This window comes from Coenobita brevimanus, chromosome 24, assembly GCF_032717465.1.
Source record: "Coenobita brevimanus isolate Jiangsu-jjx chromosome 24, ASM3271746v2, whole genome shotgun sequence".
Taxonomy (NCBI): Eukaryota; Metazoa; Arthropoda; class Malacostraca; order Decapoda; family Coenobitidae; genus Coenobita; species Coenobita brevimanus.
Window position 1 is genome coordinate 2,863,275 of NC_136977.1, and position 25,078 is coordinate 2,888,352.

The window sequence follows — 25,078 nt, forward strand, 5'->3', positions numbered from 1 at the left end:
ATTAATATATTACAGAAAATTACACATAAAGTTCTGTTGCTATCAGTACAGCTGATCAGCTACTTTGTTCAGATTTATATCACTTAAACAGTTGTATGCAAAGAATTGATACAGTAGAACACATCCTTTGCTGATAGGCCTGCATGTACCCGTCCCCTCCTTTTTGGGGGGAGATAGTGGCATACAGTGCTCTGCTTCCTAAGTTCCACAATATTTATGAATCTCATTGTTTCAGTGAGAATGACTTCGTGGTCTGTGAGGAGTAATTGGATTACTTGAAACCAGATTCTGTGGTCATCTTAAGTCAAGATGTTTGGAATTATCCTTTGGAATCTCCTAGTGTTTGCTTCGGGTGCTGTTTGTGTGGTGGTAACAGCATGGTGGTGGATTGTAAACCAAGACACACCAGAGCCAGAAACAAAAAAGCTGCCTGTGACTGATACCAGCCTACCTGAGGAATTAGTGGATAAACTCAAGCAAGGGGATGCATTCCATCGCCGGGAAACCTGCTTGTCCCTTAACCTGGTTCTCCAATTCTTTTTTCAGGTAGGATAAGAAGTTAGTAAAAGTTTCATGATGATGTTCATATACTCAATCTGATGTATTTTTAAATCTAATGTTGCCGACAGACGGTGTTCTTTGTTGTAGGACAGACTTTTCGTAGCCAGAAGTTGATGACAGCTATATCTAACTCCTACAGTTTGAAAGATCTCTCCAAAGTAGTTTCTTCAACCTCCTCATGTAAGATAAAGATACCTTTGGCTAAGCAGAATTCCACTAATGTTCATTGCTTTCCATTTCAGGAGAAACGTTTTGAAGCTGGGATCATGCGATGGTTGACCAATATCCTGACACTTGAATTTAGTGACCTTCTGAAACACAAGGCACTTTCTAAATTTATCCATAATATGCAGGTGAGAGTGTATCTGTAATACTGTCATAAATTATACCCAGCTTGGTTGCTAGTGGTGGATTAGATACAGTACATCAGTTCTTGAGTATCAGAGAAGATGGTCAAAACATTCCACAGTTATATCTGGTTTGCTTGTATGGTGGTTCTTGAGGCCTTTCAGATTCTACTTGAAGATATAGTGGAGTACTGTAATATGCCATTAACCGTAAGTTTTACTAGAACGTTCTCATTTTGATTAACTGCAAAAATCTGAATTCTGTCCGAAAATTCAAACACGGGAGGCTTGTTTCGTGCCACTAGCGTTAGTTTATGGTTGCTCTGCTAGTCACTAGAGCAAGCGTTGGTTGTGCCAGCCACCATCCACCACCTCGGTAGATTTGGATGATGTGGAAATATTTGAATAAGGAAACAGAAAATATGAAAAAACAGTTAGGTTTAAGACTTTATTTGTTCGAATTGCTTACAGTGATTTACGTTATTGTTTTGGTGAAGGTTTATTTAAGTTTATTTGAGTTAAGATTGATTTAAGTTGACAGTTTCTATTAGTTACAAAAGTGCAGTTACATACATAGTTACTACAGTGTATTAAGTGTTTTGGTGATGGTTGAGTGGTTTTTGGGGTGCTGGTGGTGGTGGTGGGCTAGATGTCGCCAGAAATGGGTGATGGGTGAGTACAATACTGTTCCCTTGTATCCTACATATTATTGTACTGTAGTATCTTTTATCAGAAAAAATCGAATAAACGAAACTTTGAAAGTCCCATGATTTTCAGATAAAAGAGACTCCACTGTAATTTGACATGCCATATTTGTTTGCATGACAAATTGGTAAAGAAAGTTCCAGGTAGAAAATGTCAGGTTGTAGTTAAAGTGTGGAAACATGATGTCACGAAGGGAGAAAAAAAAAAAAAAAAACTTGGCACCAATTATTATATTTTTTTCACCTTAACCTCCCCAGATTTTTGTAATTTTGTTGCTTAAATTATGTAGCTCACTGAAAGGAAGAATACAGTGATAAGGTTCTACATCTTATCCACAGCGTTTCCACGTGACTATCATCATATTCTATCCATTCATCCATCATCAAATCCTACGTTGCCCCATGAGGATCTAGTGATAATATATTCTTGGAACTGAGGATTCAAGATGAAGAGCTGACAATTTTAGGGCAAGTTTGAGTAAAAATTATAGTCATGCCAGTACTGCCATTTGCTGGCAGTATCATGACAAGTGAGTTGCAGTACATTGTACATACATAATTCAGCCCGGTTTTCCCCATCAGGAGAATAAGGGCCTTGGATTTTGGCTGCTTAGTTCAGATATTTTATGTGAGGGACCAAGTGTTCATTCCTGAGTACTATTATTTGAGCAACCATTCCTTGGATGTAAGCCCTAATGGGCTGCTTCCAGATACTTCCAACTCCACTAGACCCCCAGGCATTCAGTTTTGGGGTACTATGGGTCACAAAAGTATCAGTACACAATACAGTATGTTTAAAACATTTGGGACCACAGAACAAAGGTCACTGAAATATTAGTGTGTGACGTACCACACTTTGGTAGTCTTATGTTGGGAGTTGTCATGTAGGCTATCGACTACTAGCAATATCCTCTTGTAGTCATATAGCAAATGTTATGTTTATATAAACAGACCTTGTTCATACACAATGAGACGTTGGTAAACATCAATAGCTGTTCGAATGTTTTCAGTAGGCATCGGACCCCCTGTGCACCAATACTTTTGTGACCCATAGTACATATCGGTATAGTTATCATTGTTTTGTTTTGTTTCGTTTCATTTGTAAAGTCACCAACATGCTTGCATGCATTTGCCTGTGTTTGCCTTGGTACCCAGTGGTAGCTTTCCATGCTGCTCGATCTCCAGCAACCCCTATATTCAGCCTTTTATCCTAGATGTCACACTGTATGACCTCATCCCAAGTCTTTCTGTCTGCCTCTAGCAGCTCGGTGTTAATACCTTGCACCCTCTGCACTTAATTGTTATCCTCCGTCCTCTCCACATGCCCAAACCCTCTCAAGCTACCACTTCTCATCACATCACTAGTATATTCAGGTCCCTTCCTTCCTCTCAGCTCATCATTTGTTGTGCCCTCCACCATGCCTGTCATTCAAGCATGCACTACACATCCATCTCTTCATTCTTATTCCAGTATGTTTGACCCTGTGATTATCCACCTCCATTACTGCCCAAGTTTCACTGCCATACAGCATTACACTCCTAACACATGCTGCATACAAAGACCCCTTAGGAGAGAGAAAGAGAGAGAGAGAGCTCTATGTCAGGAGGGGCAACAACTCTGTAAACTTCATCCAGACATTCTTTATCCATGCTACGGAGCTAGCACCAACCCCACGTCCAGCACGTACAGTGTCCCCTAAAAAACAGAATTCCTCCACACACACAAGAGATTCACCACCAAGATTAATCTTTTCCTGACTCTCTCGTTCTCCATGTTCTTCTAGACTGAACACTCAGGATCAGCAGTATTTTGCAGCCTTCCTTTAACACCACTTGATCTTTAATGCACTTATTCATCACAAGGACTGTGCAAACTGGAATTATTTCCCACGTCCTTGAAGCAAACTGCACATGACCATGCACCTGCCTTAGATGTAATAACTGTCGTTTTATCCATATTTACTCTCAGATCCTTGTACACCATTCCATCTCTTCACTTCCTTAATTGTTCCTTTGCTACCCTCACCTTCTCTACGATCAACACAGTCATCAGCATAGAACACTTCCCTTGGGAATGCAGTTCTGAAGCCACATGAGAGAGCTTCAAGCACCATAATAAACATTAAGGGGATTAAATTTGACCCCGTATGCACACCAACATTCACGGTAAGTTCATCATTCAAAACTCCATTCACCCTCACCTGGGTGCTAGCACCCTCATACATTGCCATAGCCACTCTGACAAGCCATTTGTCAGTCACAGGCTTTATCATTGCTCACTTCACCACTTCCCTAGGCACTGTCAGATGCTTTTTCTGATTCATCAAAAACTAAGTACAGTACAATCCCAGGTAACCGGGAAGCCTGGGGAATTTACCTCTCCAGTTACTGATTTTTCCTGGGTATCTGACACATACTGTTATACATAGGCTGTATCACTGCAGTATATGCAATACTCTTCTGTCTTTCCTTCATTCTTTCCTCATCCTTCTGCCTGTGGGTGACTTTACACTCCCTCTTCTGTCTTTCTTTCCATCATTCTTTCCACATCCTTATGCTTTGGGTGACTCAATACTGAATGACAAGCCAAATGGTTTCCTGTTCACCAGGAAACCATTTACTATGCTGGGCAGTAACTGTATAACCAAATTATGGTTCTTTTTTTTTTTTTTTTTTTTTTTTTAATGCGAGGAAGAAGGAACCAAAGGCCATGAGCCCGCAGTAACAGTTCCCTCCAAGAGAAAAACAAAATACAATAGAGAGCCAAATTCAAGATCCAATCATTTTGAGATGCCTGGACACACTACGTTTGAAAGACTGGAGATCATAGGCAGCAGGAAATACAGACAGAGGGAGACAGTTCCAGAGCTGACCTGTTGCATAAATGAAAGACTGGGAGTAACGGTTAACTCTTGCATTAGAGAGTTGGACAGAAAAGGGATGAGTGTTTGCTGCCAGACAGGTGCTACGCGCCCGTCGTAGAGGTGGAGGAATGCAAGCAGACAGTTCAGAGGAGCATTGACCATTAAAGTAGCGATAGAAAAGAGATAAAGATGCAACAGTGCGTCGAAGAGACAGAGGTTGAAGGGAGTCAGTAAGAGGAGGAGAGTTAATGAGACGAAAAGCCTTTGACTCCACCCTATTGAGAAGAGCTGTATGTGGGGAGCGTCCCCACACATGAGAGTTGTACTCCACACAGGGGCGGATAAAACCCCTGTATAGAGTCAACAATTGTGCAGGGGTAAAGAAAGAGCGGAGTCGGCATAGCACACCCAATCTCTTGGAAGCAGATTTTACAAGAGATGTAATATGATCTTTCCAAGATAAGTCCCGAGTAAATGAAACCCCAAGCATGTTCAAGGATGATGCAGGATTAAGCTGAATATTATTAAACATTAGTGGGTATACCTGTGGAAGATTTTGTCGGGTTGATAGGTGTAAGAACTGAGTCTTAGATGCATTAAAGACAACCATATTATTTTTACCCCAGTCAGAGATATGAGCCAAGTCAGACATTAGGTGTGCCATAGCCTCATCCCTTGTTTCTTGAAGTACCTGTTGAGATGGGCGTTGCGGGAACCGAATGGAAAGGTGAAGGGTGGAGTCATCAGCGTATGAGTGGATAGGGTTAGATGTACAGCTTAGATCATTGATGAATAAAAGGAAGAGAGTTGGTGATAGGACAGAGCCCTGAGGAACACCACTGTTGATAGATCTAGGAGAAGAACGATGGCCGTCTACAACAGCGGCTATAGAACGACCAGAAAGGAAGCTAGCGATGAAGGCACAGATAGAAGGATAGAAACCGTAGGAGGGCAGTTTGGAAATTAAAGATTTATGCCAGACTCGATCGAAAGCCTTTGAGATGTCAAGTGCAATGGCAAAGCTTTCGCCAAAGTCCCGAAAGGAGGATGACCAGGAGTCTGAAAGGTAGGTGAGAAGATCGCCAGTGGAGCGTCCCTGACGGAACCCATACTGACGATCAGAAAGAAGGTTGTGATAGGAAAGATGCCTTAAAATTTTTCTATTAAGAATTGACTCGAAAACTTTTGAAATACAGGACGTTAAAGCAATTGGATGATAGTTGGAGGGTTGGGAGTGGTCACCCTTCTTTGGGACTGGCTGAATGAAAGCAGACTTCCAGCAAGAAGGAAAGGTACAAGTTGACAGACGAAGGCGAAATAGTTTGCCTAGGCAGGGTGTAAGCACAGAAGCACAGTTCTTGAGAACAACAGGAGGGACCCCATCAGGCCCATATGCCTTGTTAGTACTGAGGCCAGTGATGGCAGAAAATACATCAACTGAAGAAATTTTAATGTCAGCAATGAGGAAGTCAGAGGGGGGAAGTGATGGAGGAACAGCACCGGAATCGTCTAAGGTGGAATTGGAGGAGAAAGTCTGTGCGAAGAGATCTGCTTTATCAGTAGAAGAAATAGCTACAGAACCATCAGAGTAGAAAAGAAGAGGGAAGGATGATGAGGTAAAGTTGTTAGAAAGATTTTTGGCAAGGTGCCAGAAGGAGCGGGAAGAATTCGAGTTGGAGAGTTGAGAGCATTTAGTATGGATGAAATTATTTTTAGTAGAGCGAAGAACAGACTTAGCACGATTCCGGGCAGAAACGTAAAGATTATGTGATTCAGGTGGGTTGGCTCCGGTACCTTTTGTAGGCCTTCTCCTTGTTGCGGACAGCATTAGAACAAGCGTGATTAAACCAAGGCTTTCTTGCGTTAGTCAAAGGATATGAGAAAGGAATGTATGCTTCCATGCCCGAGAGAATAACCTCCGTAATGCGCAAGGCACACTCAGATGGCTCACGGCCATGGAAGCAATAATCATTCCAGGGAAAATCAAAGAAGTACTGCCTGAGGGCCTCCCAGTCCGCGGCTCCAAAATGCCACAGACGACGTTTCCCTGGAGGGTCCACAGGCCGTACCGGAGTGATAGGACAGGTTAAGGTAATAAGGTTGTGATCGGAGGAGCCCAACGGAGAGAAAAGATTAACAGAGTAAGCAGAAGGATTAGTTGTGAGGAAGAGGTCAAGTATGTTGGAGATCTCTCCAAGGCGGTCGGGGATACGGGTAGGGTGCTGTACAAGCTGCTCTAGGTCATTAAGGATAGAAAAGATGTAGGCTTGTTCACCAGGTGGATTCGTGAAAGGAGAGGAGAGCCAAAGGTGGTGGTGAACATTGAAATCTCCAAGAATGGAGATTTCAGAGAAAGGAGAAATGGACAGAATGTGTTCCATCGTAGAAGTAAGATAGTCGAAGAATTTTTGATAGTCAGTAGAATTAGGGGATAAGTAAACGGCACAGATATATTTAGTCAGAGAATGACAGGAAAGCCGAAGCCAGAGTGTGGAGAATTCAGAAGAATCAAGTTCAGGAACACGAGAGCAAGATAAGTCGTTGCTTATGTATACACAACAGCCACCTTTGGCTTTGAAATGAGTATAGAGAAAGTAGGAGGATACCGAAAAGGGTTTGCTGTCAGTTGCCTCAGACAGCTGAGTCTCCGTTAGAAAAAGAAGGTGAGGTTTAGAGGAGAGGTGGTGCTCAACAGAGCGAAAGTTAGATGAAAGGCCACGAATGTTGCAGAAATGAAGAAGAAGAGAGTCAGACAGTGGTTCCAGGCACCTCGAGTCGTCACCGGGAGAGGGGCAGATGGCGGGGGCATTTATGGTCCCCCCCCCTGGGGACTCCGAGGCTGGGTGAATTGACGCCATTTTTGGTGAATTTTGAATAGGAAGTGTAGTGTGTACTGTGCATGTAGTTTGGTGAAGATAGTTAGAGAAATTTGTGCTGGAGAGCATGCTGGCCTACTCTCTGTGTAACTGAGACACTGGTGGTATAGTGGGTAATTAGGGCGCTCCAATCGGATTGAGCCGGTGAAGGTTTATATCCAAAGGGTGGTTGGGGTTTATTGCTCATGTAATGCCACTCAGGGATGAGTGAGGCTGGTCACTCTCATCTTAATTGTCAAGACCAGCTTGCCTGGTCACGGGCTTCTGCACACCTCATGGGGCAACGTTGGATTGGATGATGGATGGATGGATGGATTTCTGATAATTTTGTGACATCGCATCACATGCGATCCACCCCCCAAAAAAAAACACTCTTTCTACTTACCTTGGCATAATGCAAAAAGAATTAGGTTGATATCTATCACCATTCTCATGAAAGAAATGAACAAACTCACAGACAGACACATAGGCCTACATACACAGCTTGACTCTATTATTTAGCTTTGGAAAACAGCTGAGTGATGAGTGAGGGGTGGAGTGATGGTGTTCAGGTGAGGAAGAAATGAGCAGGCCACGGCCATATACGCAGCTGTTGTGTGAGCAAGGGAGTCATGATAATACTACTTTTCAGCATTTCCTTCCACATCATTTCACCAATACAGTAAATGCCCAAGGTTTATTTATTTATTTTTTTTCCATGAATAAAATAATAAATAATATTTAACAAAATGGACTTTCCAAGGTATTGTAAGATACTGCAAGCTTGTATGTAGTTAGAGTTGCCTCATTAGCAAGAAAACTATACTGTTACTTAATCGTCTTGCCTTTAGCAACAAAGTTCTTGAACTTGGGTTCCTAAGGCTTGATATCATGAATCATGGAATTTCTTACATTAAATTCTCTCATCAGTGTCTTATGATATTCACCATTTTCCAGTCTGTTGTCTATGTCCAGCTTTTGTTTTAAGGTGAGCACTGCACTTAAGATTAGATTGCACTTTAGGCATCACGGAGTGTAGAAATCTCCATCTATCACGACACAGTAGCACAACAGTGAGAATACTTGCCTGCTGACTGGCAGTGGTGAACAGATTGGTGATTTGTGGAGGCATGGAGAGTGACTGAATTAATGGAGGGGAAAGGGGTGGGGGAGGAGGGCTGGGAAGAGGATTAACCAGGAAATAACCTTGATGGGAAACCCTTTCACTTCACAGTCCAGCATCACCCAGTCTCACATGACATGTGACTATCCTGTGCAGGTGCTAGCATTCAGAGTGGTGCACGCGGTTATATTTTTATTTATATATTTTATTTATATATTTTCCTGGTTGTCAATAATCCTGGTTAACTGGATACTGGATATTTTGGATTGTACTGTACAACATTTTTTTCCTTCCTATGTATTTTTCCTGAAGCTGTTTCAAAATGAATATTACATCAATCACTCGATGTAGTGCTGCTGTTGGGTGTCTGCCTTTTCCTCTCCTCCATCCTTCTTTCCTTCCATCCTCTTCTGTCTTTCTTTCCTTGTCCTTCTGCCTACGAGTGACTTTACACTCCCTCTTCTGTCTTTCTTTCTTTCCTCTTCCTTCTGCCTGTGGGTGACTCTACACCGAGTGACAAGCCAAATGGTTTCCTGTACACTGGGAAACAATTTACTACGCTGGGTGGTAACCATATGACCAAATATTGGCACCTGGTGGTTTAGTGGGTAATTATTGCACTCCAATTGAATTGAGCTGGTGAAGGTTTATATCCAAGGGGTGGTTAGGGTTGATTGCTCATGTAATGCCACTCAGGGATGAGTGAGGCTGGTCACTCTAATCTTAAATGTCGGGACCAACTGCCTAGCCCCGGGCTCCTTCGCTTATCATGGGGGAATGTAGGTTTGGATGATGGATGGATGGATGGTCCTTTTGTCTGGTATAATCCTATCCCACATCTCATCAGTATTCGTTCTTTCCATTATCTTATTATCTACTGTAATAAGTGGTTTCCAAGGTTCCAGAAAATCAGTTGGTTTGTCAGTGTAGAGTCACCTGAAAGTAGCAGTATATTAACCATGTATATATGATGGTGATCATTACTGTAAAAGGTAGAAACTAATTCATTTGTTTCTCTCTTGCTCCAGATCAGAGATTTGAATTTAGGAAGTAACTTTCCAGTGATCCGAGCAGTGACGGCCAAACATGTAAACCTGAACCCTGACTCTGCCATGTTAGAGCAAGTGGACATCATGGTGGAGGTGGAGTACAATGGTGGCATCCAATTGGCTGTAGATGCATCATCCAGATTCTCCAAGGCTGCCATGGTCAAAATCAAAGGTATGCATAATATGTATTTTATGCATATAGTGTACCGGCTAGCTTGCATGTGCCTGGCATGGGTGGGCAGCTCTACTGTACAGTACTGTACATGTAAAAGATGTTTTATATGTCTTAAAGGGGAGGTTGTGGCTAAGTGGTTATAGTGTGTTCTCTGAAAGGACATGAATTTGATTCCAGACTGGAGGAGGGAGCAGTTTGATGATGGGAATTTTAATAATCACTGATCTGAAACAAGACCCATGGACTTGTTATAAAACCCCCTAGCAAAAATGTTTCACCACAGCTGAGACAACCCTAGTTTGTATTTAGTATGGATGGGGAGTGTTCATAGTTTGTATTCATTATGGATGGGGAGTATTCATAGTTTGTATTCATTATGGATGGGGAGTATTCATAGTTTGTATTCATTATGGATGGGGAGTATTCAGAGTTTGTATTCAGTATGGATGGGGAGTATTCAGAGTTTGTATTCAGTATGGATGGGGAGTATTCAGAGTTTGTATTCACTATGGATGGGGAGTATTCATTGTTTGTATTCAGTATGGATGGGGAGTATTCATTGTTTGTATTCAGTATGGATGGGGAGTATTCATTAAAGAGGTTGTGCATGATGATGTGAGCCAAATAGAGCTGCTGGATCTGAGAGAGTGGTCTGTCAGATGTCTGCCTAGAGTTAGACAGGAAAAAGAATGAAAAAAAAGTACAGTATATTCATCTTTGCATTGGTGTTGCCATATTTTGATAGTGTAATACTATCTTCATTTCAAGAACTAATTTTAACCACTTGACACTGATTATTTTATGTTTATATTTTAATATTGCCACCAGCTGACAACGTTTTAAACTGAGAGATACCTTCAGAACTGGATATAGCCTTTATTAACTCCCTCACTAGCAGGGTAGCTTGGATTTGCGCCTAGGCTGGTTGGGGGTGTCTGTGTCTGTGGTACAAGTTGCTGCTGCTGTTGTTGTTGTTGATGCAGCACTTGTAACAAACATTTTGTCGTCATCACCTGCAGTACAACCAGCATGCACCACCCCAGCACACAATACTCTCCCCTCACAGCCTGCGTCTAACTAGAGTGGCAGCCCTCTCTGCTCGCTCACTCACTCACTGGTCCAATTCACTGTAAGACACAACAGCCCTGGCCATGCCACGTGCCAACGGCCATGCCACGTTGAGTACACCGCTTCCTGTCCGATCAGGGAAGTTAAGCAACGTTGGGTCTGGTTAGTACTTGGATGGGTGACCGCCTGGCAACACCAGATGCTGTTGGCATCCCTACGTGTCAAGTGGGGTTGGTGGAGGATTAGTGCCCCTCCCTGTAAAACAGTTAACTCTAAGCCCTTGACCACCCCGTTTGGGATACATGGCATCTGGCAATGGATGGACTAGCAGGGGCTCTCTTAAGATAAATTGTATGGTAGTACCATCATCATCATCTAATCCTGCTTTGCCCCATGAGGAGCATGGGAGTCCAGGGTTAGGCAAGTTGGTCCTGACAATTAAGATAAAGAGTGACCAGTCTCACACATCCCTGAGTGGCATTACGTGAACAGTAAACCCCAACCACCCATTGGATATAAACCTACGCAGGCTGAATCTGGTTGGAGCGCCTTAATTACCCACTAAACCACCAAGCATCACAGTTTGGCTATATGTTTACCACCCAGTGTAGTAAATGGTTTCCTGGTGTACAGGAAACCACTTGGTTTGTTACTCAGTGTAGAGTCACCCATAGATAGAAGGAAGAGGAAAGAATGGAGGAAAGAGAGACAGAAGAGGAGGGAAGGAAGGAAGAGAGGAAAGGGCAGTCCCTCAAGAGCAGCACATCAAGTGAGTGGATGGTGAGTGTGCTCACCACCACTTATACAAGAATATAAATTTAAAATGGCATCATATTGAATAGGTTATACACAGTATGCCACTTAAGCAATAATATTTTTTTTCAATATTGCAGTTGTACATCTATCTGGCAATGGCCGCCTGCAGTTTTCACGACACCCATTCACCCACTGGAGTTTCTCTTTCTACGATGAACCTCAGGTGAGTAAAACTAGACACAGTGCATTACAGTAAGTCCTCGTCTTTTGTGTGGGTTATGTTACATAGACACCCATGAGAATTTAATTTCAGCAAAGTGATGAAACCCCTAAAAAATCTCCACAGCTGTACTTTAACTATATAATGGCCTTTAACCCCTTTGTAATGCCACAAAACATCAGTAATCATTACACTGTATTGGTTTAGAGGAGTGTGTTTTGTCCTTGCATGGTTCAGCTCTGCTAAAGATGAGGACTTAATGCATATGCTTTGCAAGTGAAGGCTTGAATTAAGTGTGAATGAGTGCCTAGCCTGTTTCTCTGTGCATGCTGATAGCATTTTTTCTTTCATGCTTTCTCTCCCCCTCCCCTTTATTTTATTTTTTTCTCCAGAACCCCTAACTCACCCATCCCAAGGTGAGAAGCTAGGTCAGGATGATACATCCATCCATCATCTAAACCTGTGTTGCCCCATGAGGAGTGTAGTAGCCTGGGGCAAGGCCAGTTGGTCCTGACATTTATAGATGAGAGTGACCAGCCTCATTTATCCCTGAGTAGCATTACTTGAGCAATAAACTCCCCAACCGTCCCCCGGATATGAACCGACACAGTCTCATTTTGGTTGGAGAGCTTTAATTACCCACTAAACCACCAGGCACCTTAGTTTGGTTACCACCCAGCATAGTAAATGGTTTCTTGGTGTTGATTATAATACAGTAGTAACTTTTGCCACTTTTTTTTTTTTTTTTATATATTATTTTTTTGTGTTATATGGGAGACATGTTATGTGCTGGAGGTGGGGCTGGAGCTCTAGCTCTGTGGCTAGAGTGAGGAGTGGTTGGAAGAAGCTCAGGGAGCTGTTGCCTCTCCTGACATTGAGAGGACTCTCCCTCCGTGCTAAGGGATCTTTGTATGCAGCATGTATTAGGCGTTTAATGCTGTTTAGTAATGAGACATGGGCAGTAAAGGAAGAGGTTATTTTCAGGCTCAAACATACAGAAATGACAATAATTATGGGGATGTGCAGTGCGTCCCTGAGTGCGAGGCCTTAGGGGGCTAGGTTTACAATGGAAGAGTTGAGAAGAAGGATGGGACTGAAGTGTATTGGTGTTGTGACGAGGAGAGGTAGATTGAGATGGTTTGGGCATGCGGAAAGGATGGAGGATGATAATTGGGTGCAAAACCTGAGAAGTGTTAATGGTAGGGGTGTCGTTGGGAGAGGGAGACCGAAAAAGGCCTGGGACGAGGCCATTGAGTTTGACCTCAGGGATAAGGGACTTAACAGGGAAGCAGCCTGAGATTGAGGAGCATGGAGAGCTGCCATCAGGTGACCATGGCTGATGCATGCAAGCATGTTGGAGCCTTCAAAAATGAATGAACGAACATAACTTTTTTTCTGTATACCAGTTTATGATGGAAGAGTTGAGAGGAAGGATTGGATTGGAGTGTATTGGTGTGTTGAAGAGAGATAGATTGAGATGGTTTGGACATTTGGAGAGGATAGGGGACGATTATTGGGTGCAGAAAGTGAGAAATGTTAACATTAGGGGTAGGGCTGGGAGAGGTAGACTGAAAAAGACCTGGGACAAGGTCATTGAGTGTGGCCTCAGCGATAAGGGACTGAATAGGGAAGCTGCCATACATCAAGCAGCATGGAGAGCAGCCATTAAGTGACCAAGGCCGACACATGGAAGCATATTGGAGCCTTTAAAAATGGAGGGGGGGGGAAGCAGTAGTCATCCTGCACACCATCCTGTGCTTGTACTGTAGCAGAATTGTAATTACCTAAACTAATTAGTTTTTATTGCTAAGTAATTTTGTTTAAAGGTTGAGTTTGAAGTGTACTCCAGTCTTGGTCTTCACATCCCTCGCTTCAACTCCATAATAATTTCACAACTGCGTGGAATTCTGAAGCGCAAGCACACACTTCCATACTTTAAGCTTCGTGGACCTCCACTTATCAAGAGACCTGCCCAATCCAGCAACGAAGAAGGCTGTTCCGTCCCCCCAGGAAGACTGACTGGCAGCGTAGTCAAGTGTTCCAGGCTAAATGTAAGCAGCCCTATATTAGATTAGTATTGTAAGATTTATTATTCTCTCTTCTCTTCTCTGGGCATAGTTTGATGTACAGTATACAGTATATTGAACTCTCTCTCTCTCTCTCTCTCTCTCTCTCTCAAAATGGGAGCTATCTTTATTTGAGACTTCTGATTAATTTGTGTAATCATTATGAAAATAAACTACCAAATTACCAAGTCTGTCACATGATAATTATTATAATTGAAAGGAGGGCTGATTAAGATATATAGTAGTTGAACTACTGATTATTACGCAGACAGCACTGGTTGGCGAGGTGATGTACTGCACTGTGATAATGAGTGAAGTTCCTATAGTGTGTGCTGTAGAGAAGCCCTCAGGCCTCTGGGTCATTCAGGACATAACGTTGAAGCGGCCCCAGGGAACATCAGCTGGCATCCTATTACGCCATGCCGATGAGGGCACCCAGGTATGTTCTTGTGAGCTTTGTAGGGTAGCATTATATTAACACCAAAGTAAATATGGTACAGTACAGTACCTTTGTCTCTTTAACATCATGTTAACCCCATAATGCCTGTATTATTTTTCTATCTATCTGTCTCTCTATAGCCAGATGCCTTAATCCTGTAAGGGGATGGCCATTTGCCTTTTACTTAGTTGTTTTATGGGGAGGGACACTGACCCTCTGCCAGTCCATTTGTTGACGTGTAGGGAACGCATGTGGGTTGGTTATACGGTTACCATCCAGCATTGTAATTGGTTTCGTGGGCTACAGGAAACTATTAGGCTTGTCACTCACTGTAAAGGAACCTGAATAGGAAAGAAGAGCAATAAAAAGCAACGCAAGATGAAGGATATAGGACGAGAGGAGGGCAGACACGGAAGAAGAATGATAAAGGTGAAGAAGTAGCAGCACAACATCAAGTGAGTGGATGATATAGTGCTGCTACTTCTTCCTTTGCGTGTATAATTTTTTTCTCAGTCAGCCCTCCGCATTATTTTTCAGGCTGCTAAAAGAATTAATTCCTAATACTTATTTGGTTCAAAGCAGTATAAATATAAAATCATGTTTTTATCCGTTCATTACCTTACCAGGTATAGATTTTTTTTCTCTCATGATAATGTTTATCCTCCAAGATGTAATTTTTTTTTTTTTTTTTTTTTTAAGCTGCAAATACTTATCTTTAGCATTATATAAGCATGAATATGTTGTTGATCAACCTCCGTCCATCTGGCTGATCAGACCCATCAACCACAGGTAAGGAACCACTCCTGCAGGACCTGATATTCCCTTGTGGCTGACGGTGCCTTGCCACAGCGAGGTGCGGGGAAAGTTACAGAGGTATGGTTTCTGGGTGACTCTCGCATTTGTGTCTCCACTCAGTTAGCAGGGGCACCACAGCGGTCATCACTTCACCCCATAAAATGGTTATATGGTTACCGCTCTGCATTATAAATTGTCTAAGTTACGTGAAAAGATTAGTCACCTGAAGGGGGGGGGGAAGGAGACAGGAAAGAAAGCAAGAAATAGGAAGAAAGGAAGGCCAGCACAGACAGAATGGGAAAGAGAAAGGAAGAAGTAGGTAGCACTACATCAAGTGAGTGAATGATGGTCCCCACCACCAACTACCAACTATGAATATGTAAACTTTTTAAATAAAACATCTGAGAATGGAAGGTAGTGTTCAGTTCAGCAGATAACTAGTTCAAAGCAATGTATATTTTTTCAGTGGCATATATTCAACCAAAGTGTAAGACTCTAAATGTTAGTCATTGCATAAACCATAACAGCTCATTGCCACTGAAGTAGGGAGTGGCTTTTATCCCCTCCCATCTGCATCTGCTCAATCTGAAACTATGAGGCGGTGGAGTCTACCTTTCCCCTAAAGGCACGAGAGTGACAGTTTAACTAAGTACATTAAGCTTCATGGTCAGTGAGAGAAATTTTAATTAAAATTTTTTGAGAGAAATTTTAATTGACATTTTTTGTACTGCATAAAGATTACTGTGATCTGCAATGTGATTTATAATAACAGAAGAATAGAAACTTCTGAAATACTCCACAGGAAGCCTAACCACTGATGAAGGTTCATATATGCCAAACCACAACAGTGTGTGTTGGGCTGTATCCAAGTTTCTCATCAGCCACCAGAGAGAAAGTGCCACACTTACTTGGCTTGGACACATTCCTTTGTGCTTACAGCACATATGAAGGCTCTGGTCTTAGATATGACACCTCCACTTTTTCCAATGAGTTGTACCCTTTCATCCATTATCAGGCAATATAGTCACAACTTATGACTAGAAATTTATACACTGTATATTGTAAAGATAGATAGATTAATATACAACACATGTATTGTTACCCAGATACTTCAAATAATGGGCTCAGTACTGCAGAAAAGATGTCAGTTTAACAGAAAGATGCCAAAACATAGAAATTAACATAATCGAGACATTTGCTTTCAGCTTTGCTGAATGACTGGCATTATTTTCTTTCTGGAAATCAAAATATGCAGTAGAGAACACACTTCATCTTATAAAACCTGATGCTGTCCGTGGCTGTGACTTTGTTTTTATGATAGTGACAGTGAATTTATCAGTAACATTTGATAAATTACCAAAAAATTATGTACAGCATTTGTCCATACATATTGGCTACATATTGCTTCTGTACAGTCAGTAAGACATTGTGTAAAAACATATAACTCATCTGGGTAAGTAACAACAGGGATTAGGAAACAGTAATGTGGTCCCATTTCCCACAACATGTCCAGGGAACTGCAGGAATTTGGAAACCATTTGGAAACCAGATACTGGCAACCCGTAATGTTGTCATACCATACCCTTGCTTGGTAGAATATGATGAAATGGTGAAACTTGCCAGGCACTCATAGTCTTCATATGTTGTGCCTAATAGTGGCTCGATTTAAGCATTGTAAAATTGTCACAGTCAGCATTATAGGGTTAAAAAAAATAAAATGGAAATGTAGTAAATAAATGTTTGAGAAAGAGAGGCATGGAAGTTGGCGAGACCAAGAAGTTGACAGGATTGAGTTGGTTGGATGAATTATGCACAGAAAAGCATAGGACAGAGGTTTTATTTCTGTATTTTTTAATCCATTCTCACCCCATACAGAGGTAGGAAAAAAGGTTGGAATGGTGATTGGAATGTATATAGGTTGCTGGTTGAATGGGATAAGAAATATAGAGAGTGGTGAAAGATGTGGAGGGAAGTAAGTTATTGATTAAAGGCTTAAAAATATTCATAGAACAGAAGGTCACAGGGAATGTGAATAGATGTGGTGTTTAAATTGATATATGTTTGAATTTAAAGGTGGGCGAAGGTCGAGGAAGGCCAAGAAGGTGGTGTTATAGAGAAAGGGAGCTATGGAAGATGAGGAAGCAAGAGTTGATGTAGGACAGAAGTGGATCGTTGAAGTATGTATGAATGTACACATGACAAGAGGTTTTACCACCTCTTTAAACTCACCATTTTATGGAGTGGTTCCACCCCTCAGGTTTTGTTCAAGTAACAGCCCCTTTCCCGTGATGACGTTATCCTTTTTTTTTTTTTTTTTGCTGCCATGAGGTAGTTTTATTTTATGTAAGAGTGACCTTTAGTAGTGAGGTCCTTAATGAAGGCTATATCTAACCCCCCCCCCCACACACACACCGTCTGAGGAGTTTCCTCTGATGGCATATGATCATGTGGAGATACTTGGTAGCAAAAATGAGGTGGCAAGCTCATGCATGTTGGGATGGAGCAAAAAATTTTGAAGGTTTGAGTGATGATTGCATTCATAAGACAGTGAAATGTTAAAGCTTAAATGATGAATAAATGGATATGACAAAATTGAATGATGAGTAAATGGATGTGGTAAAATTTTGAAAGATTGAATGATGAGTGAATGGATGTGGCAAAGAATTTTTAAGGGTTGAATGATAAGTAAATGGATGTTGCATTTCACTAAGCATTTTGTTGATAGTTATCCACCTTTTGTGTTTTTCTTTTCCTATTTCTGAATCTTATGATGTTAGCATATTAATGAGAAATAGGATTAGGATTATGATGATTTTATTTCCTTCTCCTCTTTTTCCTCAGATGGTAGAATCAGTTCAACAAAACTCTCCAGCTCAGGCAGCAGGTCTTCGTAAAAATGATATACTTGTGGCTGTAAATGGTACTTATCTGAGCTCTGGGCAGCAAGCAGCAAAACTTTTCTCAACCAGCAACATAAATGGTGACAGCAACAGCATTACCCTTAGAGTGAAACGGCTCATTCAGCTTGAACCAAGGAAGGTCAGTTAGAGCACTTCAGTGTTTTACTCCTGTTGTTAGGATGCCTCTTGACAGAGTAGTATCATCTGGTGTTAGCTTGAGTATACTTTCCATATGTACCAGTAGTGAAAAAATGGTTACTCAGGATGGTTTTTGTTCTCTTTTAAAATTAGGATTTCATCCATCCATCCATCCATCATCCAATCCTATGTGGCTCCATGAGGAGTGTAGGAGCCCAGGGCTAGGCAAGTTGATCCTGACATTTAAGATGAGAGTGGCCAGCCTCACTCATCCCTGAGTGGCATTATGTGAACAATAAACCCCAACCATCCCTTGGATTTAAACCTACACAGGCTCAATCTGATTGGAGCACCTTATTACCCACTGGTGGTAGGTGGGGGCGCTCACCATCCGCTCACTCGATGTAGTGCTGCTCTAGGGTGTCTTCCCTTTCCTCTCCTCCATCCCTCTTCCCTTCCATCCTCTTCTGTCTTTTGTTCCTTCTTTCTTTCCTCATCCTTCTGCCTGTGGGTGACTCTACACTGAGTGATGAGCCAAATGGTTTCCTGTACACCAGGAAACCGTTTGCTATGCCGAGTGGTAACCATATAACCAAATTTTGGCACCAGGTGGTTTAGTTGGTAATTACGGCGCTCCAATCGGATTGAGCCGGTGAAGGTTTATATCCAAGGGGTGGCTGGGGTTTGTTGCTCACGTAATGCCACTCAGGGATGAGTGAGACTGGTCACTGTCATCTTTTAAATGTTAGGACCAACTTGCCTAGCCCCTGGTTCCTATGCTTCTTATGGGGCGACATAGGTTTGGATGATGGATGGATGGACCACCAGGTGCCATAATTTGGTTATCTGGTTACCACCCAGCATGGTAAATGGTTTCCTGGTGTACAGGAAACCATTTGGCTTGTCACTCAGTGTTGAGTCACCCATAGGCAGAAGGAAGAGAAAAGAATGAAGAAAAGAAAGACTGAAGAGGGAGTGTAAAGTCACCCATAGGCAGAAGGAAGAAGAAAGAATGAAGGAAAGTAAAAGCAGAAGAGGAAGGAAGGAAGAGAGGAAAGGGCAGACACCTAAAGCAGCACTTCATCGAGTGAGTGGATGGTGAGCGCCCCCGCCTACCACCATTAGGATTTCATTCATCAGAAAAAGTGTTAGCGAGAATAATATACCCAGGTAAACCAGCCACATTGAAAAATGGCAACAACCAATTCCATTTCACCTCTTGAAGTTGTAAGGGCCTCAGTCTATGCCAACATAGTCCAGTACATTTAAGAGTACCGGTATATGATGAACCTACCTCCCTTGCTGGCATTACATACCATAAAGTACCTTTAGCCCAAAGCCTCCAGACACTTCTAGGGGACTGAACCTTTAGAAGACTGGGACATTCTAACCACTAAATCACCAAATGTAGAAAGGTAAAATCTAGCATATTTTTAACTTACCTCTGACCTAAGTTTTCCTCTGCACTGTGGTATGGTGGATGTAGCAGCTGGTGACGTGGGTGTGCTTAGAGTGTGAGCAGGCATAACTGCCTGTGTCACCTCAGTGACGTACTTTATTTTAGTTTGTTTTTGCGACCACTAAACAGTTTTATTCAGCTTTGTAGGGATTTCTTGAACTGAAGGAATTGAATATAACCATTATTAACCCATGAATTGCAACCTGCAGCCACAGCTGTTTTGAGGTGCGCTACGATATACAGGTCCAGCATTGGGTTGAAACTTTAATTTTCCACATGTTTGGGGTGGATTGTTGACAGCTTGAAATACATTATGTGGAGGCATCTGGAATCTTTTCAGCTGCCCACAGCCTATCCCATGCGCACCTCATTGTTTGTTATGATGTTAGGTCAAGGTCCAGCCCACCAAACTTAAAAAATTCACCATGGCTCCACCAAGGTATATACAGGGCTGCTTTTGTGTTCTGAAATATTTGTGTATGAACTCTTTCATAGAATAGCTACTTATGAAATTTACTTTCAGTGAATATTAGTGGTAGCTGCATTTTTACCTGAGTCCCACCTCCAAAATACCGAACTATCCAAGCTCTTCTCGGATAATTTACCATTATTGACTTGAAAATTTGTACACTCATACTGCAACATGCATTCTTCAATGTTATACCCATGAAACTGGTCTTTGGGAAAAATAATATACTGTCTATCTTTCTATCTATTGCCAGACTCCTTAATCCCGTACGGGGTGGCCACAAACAAATCGCCTCCATGTCGTCCTGTCCCCTGCCATTTCACTGCCCTGCTTCCAGCTCACACCCCTCTGTGGGGGGTGGTTGGCCAAAGTCCAGACCCAAATTCATTTTTCACATAAGAGTTATTATTTATAAACCACGGAACTTGTAAATCGCGGCAGTGGTCCAGACCCAAATTGCCGCGATTTACGAGGATTGAGTGTGTGTGTGTGTGTATATATATATATATATATATATATGAGAGAAATAAATAAAATATAAAAATGCCTACGTGCTACCCGTGTGCATACATATGTGTGTGTGTGTGTGTGTGTGTGTGTGGGAGGGAGGTCTACCACGCATCACACAGTCGGTTTGAATCCGACAATCGAACCGTGCGTGACTCGCGAATCGTTATTTGTGGCTTATTTTTCTGCCTTCCAGTGATTGCTTGTCTTGTTTGCCAACATGGGGCCTAAGCGTAGTGCTAGTGATGCATGTGGTAACACACCAAGACGAACTTGTAAAGTGATGTTGCTGACAGAGAAAGTTAAAGTGTTGGACACTCTTAGGGAAGGAATGTTGGCAACAAGTCGCTGTCAGGACGATTCCCCGTCATTTATTCACATACCAGTTTATTTAGCAAGTACAGTACACTACTTTTTTTACTTATATGAGTTATAAAATCCCCCTGAAAATTAGTTATTAAAGTATTAATTAATCAATAATAAGTATACAGTATTTATAGAATGACGGGAAATCGTCCAGGATGCGAATTGTCCTGACAGGGTATCGTCCATGTTTTGACAGTGAATTGTCTCGGACCCGTATGTTTGGGGTGAATGAGTCAACTCTTCGTACAATAAAAAAGGCAGAATATAGCGTACGGGAGGCAGTGAGGGCTAGTGCATCAGACTGTGCTAAAGTGTCTCCTCCTACGCCTGTGAATTGTCTCGGAACCGTATGTTTGGGGTGAATGAGTCAACTGTTCGTACAATAATGAAAGCAGAATGTAGCATACAGGAGGCAGTGAGGGCTAGTGCACCAGACTGCTAAAGTGTCTCCACCTACGCCTGTGCTTGTCAGCTTTCAGTGTTAAATTTCTTAAATTTTTGTTGTTTTTCAAACTTTATGCTAGTTTACAAGGTGTATGTAATGCATAAACAGCATTATTCAGATGTAATACACTTAATACACATGCATAATTACGTGCACACATGGGCAGAACGTATATGTGAATTTACCACTCGCGAAAGGTCTGGGAACGTAACCCTCGTGTGAATTAAGGGATTACTGTATATATATATATATATATATATATATATATATATATATATATATATATATATATATATAAAATTATATTTAAGGTATAGCACTTTTAGAGATTATGTAACCCATAACTTAATTTTCAGAGTTAGGTTTAGCTTTTGCCACAGTGTCAGCATAGTGTGGCTTATGCTACTGGAGAGAATCTGGGAGGGCCTTAAGTGGAATCTTATTCTTGTTCTCACCTCTACAATTGTACATAGCCATCCCACCTAATTCTGAGTTGAAAAAAAAAATACTGTATTATATTACATTATCAGTATAACAGACGAGGTGTTTTAAAGCCCTTGTAGTTTACATGGAAGTGGACCCCTCCAGTAAGAGTCATTCCACGTAGGAGTGGGACATTTCATAGCCATTATGTCACATCCATAAGAGATGTACCGTTACATGTCGTGGAAGGTTCATATCATACAGTTAGACATCTTTTATACTTTCCCTCATAGCATGCTGTTATGGTGCCATGCATACAACTTAATTTACTAGTAACCCTAACGGGTGCCCCGAGGGTCATATATAAATACCAGATTATAAGGCTTGGAAGTTGATTTATCTAGTGAACTGCATTTTGTTGTAACCTGACAGAGATCCCAAGCCCTTTGCTGCTCAGTTGATGATAAGTGTTGTTACATTGGAGAGTCGATTTCACTAGTAACCTAGGAGACCCATTACTACCTTATTACTAAGACTCATCAAATTTCAAGCAACCACATCACCTTATATCACCTGTGAGAGTTAGCCAGTTCAGTCTGACAAAAACACACCAACTATAGATACTGGTTTAACAAAGTCATTTGGAATATTTTCTCAGATACTGAACCTGTATATTACTTGACTGATAGATGAAGGGTGCCCATACACCTCTCATCCACACTTTTGATGTAGGTGACTGTACACTTGAGTGGCAAGCCAAAGAGTTTCCTCTGCCTCGGGGAATCAGTTTTCTTTGTTAGGTGACAACCATAAAACGAGTAAGTGGACACATGATGGTTTATTGGGGTAAAGTGCATGCACCAAGTGGAGGTGACATGAAAGCACATCCAGGTGGTTGAAATTTTTTACATTAATGTGACTCATAAGTAAGCGTTTGGTCATGCTCAAATGACTGGACTAAGCAGTGTAACCCTGGGCCTCTAAGCTTTTGATGAGGCTTTGGAAGGAGAGTGAAAAAATTAGCATTTCCTGTAATATATTCTTTTTCCAGCAGAGAAGAGACAATTATATTCTTTTGTTCAGTAGGTAGGTTTAAAATAAATACTGGTAATTTTCATTGGAAAGTAGTTCCGTAGGCAAGAGTAAGTGAACTTTATACCCTTCATGCATATGGTGTAGTGCAGTTAGATGTGAATGTACATGATATTGTGTGTTATTGTTGTTAATGTTGTGAGAAACTGGTTTTTATCTTTCCCTCATGTGTATTGCCTTATGAAACTAATACTCTCTACCTCTGTGCTGATTATAACAAATAGGCCATTAATTGTCACTTTAATTTTATTAGTACAGTACTAATAAATGTAATGTGTCCTGTCAAGTTGCTAGCAGCATGTTGCAATGTGTCCTCTGTTACTAACAACCCTCTAACCCCTCTAGGTGGTAGCAGAACAAAGAACTGTTGGTTCAGATGGTTCTGGAGCAGTTATCGGGGAAGATACTTCAGGTAGACCTCCTGTAGCCTGCAGTGGTCACTCCAGTGTGGCAGCTTACATCACCAACTGTAGTTATAGTGGGAACAAGTGCTCTAATGCCTGGGTAGACACCTCCACCAGTAGTGCATCTGGATGTATTGGTGCCAGTGATGGTACCGCTTCTCATGGTGGAGGGAATGTGCCTTGCTGTAGTGTTGGTGATGCTAGTAGTATCGGTAGTCAGTATGGTGGATGTAGAAGTGGCACAGAGACACCACTTAAAGTTGTATCCAGTACTGGTAGTGCAAGTAGTATTGTTGGTGGGTGTGGGGGAAGTTATAGAGGAGGTGAGAGTGGGGGCAGTAGCTGTGGTGGTGGTGGTGGTGATGACAATGGGGCGGCTGGTGGTGCAAGAGCTGTCAGCCCATCCCACTTGCTTGCTGGGTTAATGGGCACCTTCAATGGCGGGCGGCCAGCCAGGCATCGCTCCTTGCCTGGCTCACCTGTGCTACAGCGCACCAATAGGAATCGTATTAATTCCACGCGTGAGGGTAATCATGGTCTTTCTTTACCGTGAAAACCCCTTCAATCTTATGGCTTTTTTTTTTTTAATTCTAAAGTAAATTCTTGTTATTAATAGACTTTCTGAAATGTTACTCGTGTATGACATAAAGATTGCCTGTTGAAGCTCCATTGCAATTTATAAAGATGATTACCAAGATCCTGCATTTTGCAATACCAGTTGTATTATAGCAAATGTTGATATTCTAGATTTCACTCAGCTTAGGAGAGATTTTTCAAACTAGAGGGATTAGATACCAGCTTCATTAACCCCTCCACAAAAAATAGTCCCCCCCAACTGAAAAAAAAATCAGCTAAATGTGGGAGCAGCAAACTTCCCAGATTAGTCACTGGATTGGAAGGGTAAACTTCTTCAATTCAGTGACATTTTACTTGTTATTGTAGCTACCTCTAGCTAGTTTGAATTAGCAAAAGGGATGTATTAAAAAAAAAAATGTAATTGAAGACTATTTGAACTTCAGTAAATATTTTCAGGTGAATAAAATAATCTGGAGATAGGCAGAATAAAATTAAAAATTTGTCATTGGATTGAAAGGGTTAATTTTGTGTTGAGGTTGCTGTTTATTATGATGTATATTGTTTGTTAATAAAGTGTACTGTATTGTGTTGCTGTATACACTGCTTTAGATAACTGCTGCTAGTACTGCTTTTGTGATGTAACTACCTATAGTGTTTGTAATATGTCAACTTTATTATTTTTTCCCTGGATATACAGACATAAACTTAAATTCATGTACTTGGTTTGCAGGTGACATAAGTGGAAGTGGAAAGTCTACACCTGATTCAAGTCACAACAACAGCCCTGAATTAAAGAGAAAGCTATTGGATTTGCACTCGTTTCCTGCAGACATCCGTTTGAATTCTACCATTCAAGACAAATCGCCTGTTTCTTCATCCTCTGGTAAAGGTGTCCCCAGACCCTTAAACCAAGATAAGTCCTCAGGGCCCAGTGTTACAACTCAGAGTTCCCCTCCATCGCATCCAATCAACGAGAAGCCTCCATCGAACCAAAGCAGCAAGGCGGGAACTCCTACGTCCCCAGAAATCACGCTGGCTCTGAATGCAGAAAAAAGAGGGATGAGACCGCGTGCAGGGAAGAATAAGATGCATCTCAAGATACTACAAACACCGTTTGTTGATGGAAGTTGTGTAAGTTGATGGACTGAATGTAGTTTTTTCAGATGAGTGGAAAAAAAAAAAAATTCAGATGACTAGATAAATAGATAGATAGATAGATAGGTAATGGAGAGAGAGAGAGAGAGAGAGAATGAATCTTAATTAGTTCCTCAAAAGCA

General features: G+C 41.6%; 1 protein-coding gene and 1 pseudogene across 1 annotated transcript in view; both read left to right on the forward strand.

The window, feature by feature from the left end:
• The first annotated feature begins 280 nt into the window (after positions 1-280).
• Pdzd8 (PDZ domain containing 8) overlaps positions 281-25,078 on the forward strand; it is a 63,291-nt gene continuing 38,493 nt past the window's right edge. The window contains exons 1-9 of the mRNA XM_080267507.1: positions 281-546; positions 804-914; positions 9,483-9,675; positions 11,640-11,725; positions 13,549-13,773; positions 14,057-14,227; positions 17,864-18,061; positions 23,167-23,752; positions 24,532-24,932. Of these exons, the coding sequence (XP_080123633.1) occupies positions 310-546; positions 804-914; positions 9,483-9,675; positions 11,640-11,725; positions 13,549-13,773; positions 14,057-14,227; positions 17,864-18,061; positions 23,167-23,752; positions 24,532-24,932 (2,208 nt within the window). The 5' untranslated portion in view covers positions 281-309. The remainder of the gene's footprint in view (positions 547-803; positions 915-9,482; positions 9,676-11,639; positions 11,726-13,548; positions 13,774-14,056; positions 14,228-17,863; positions 18,062-23,166; positions 23,753-24,531; positions 24,933-25,078) is intronic.
• LOC145393560 (5S ribosomal RNA) lies at positions 10,839-10,957 on the forward strand (annotated as a pseudogene).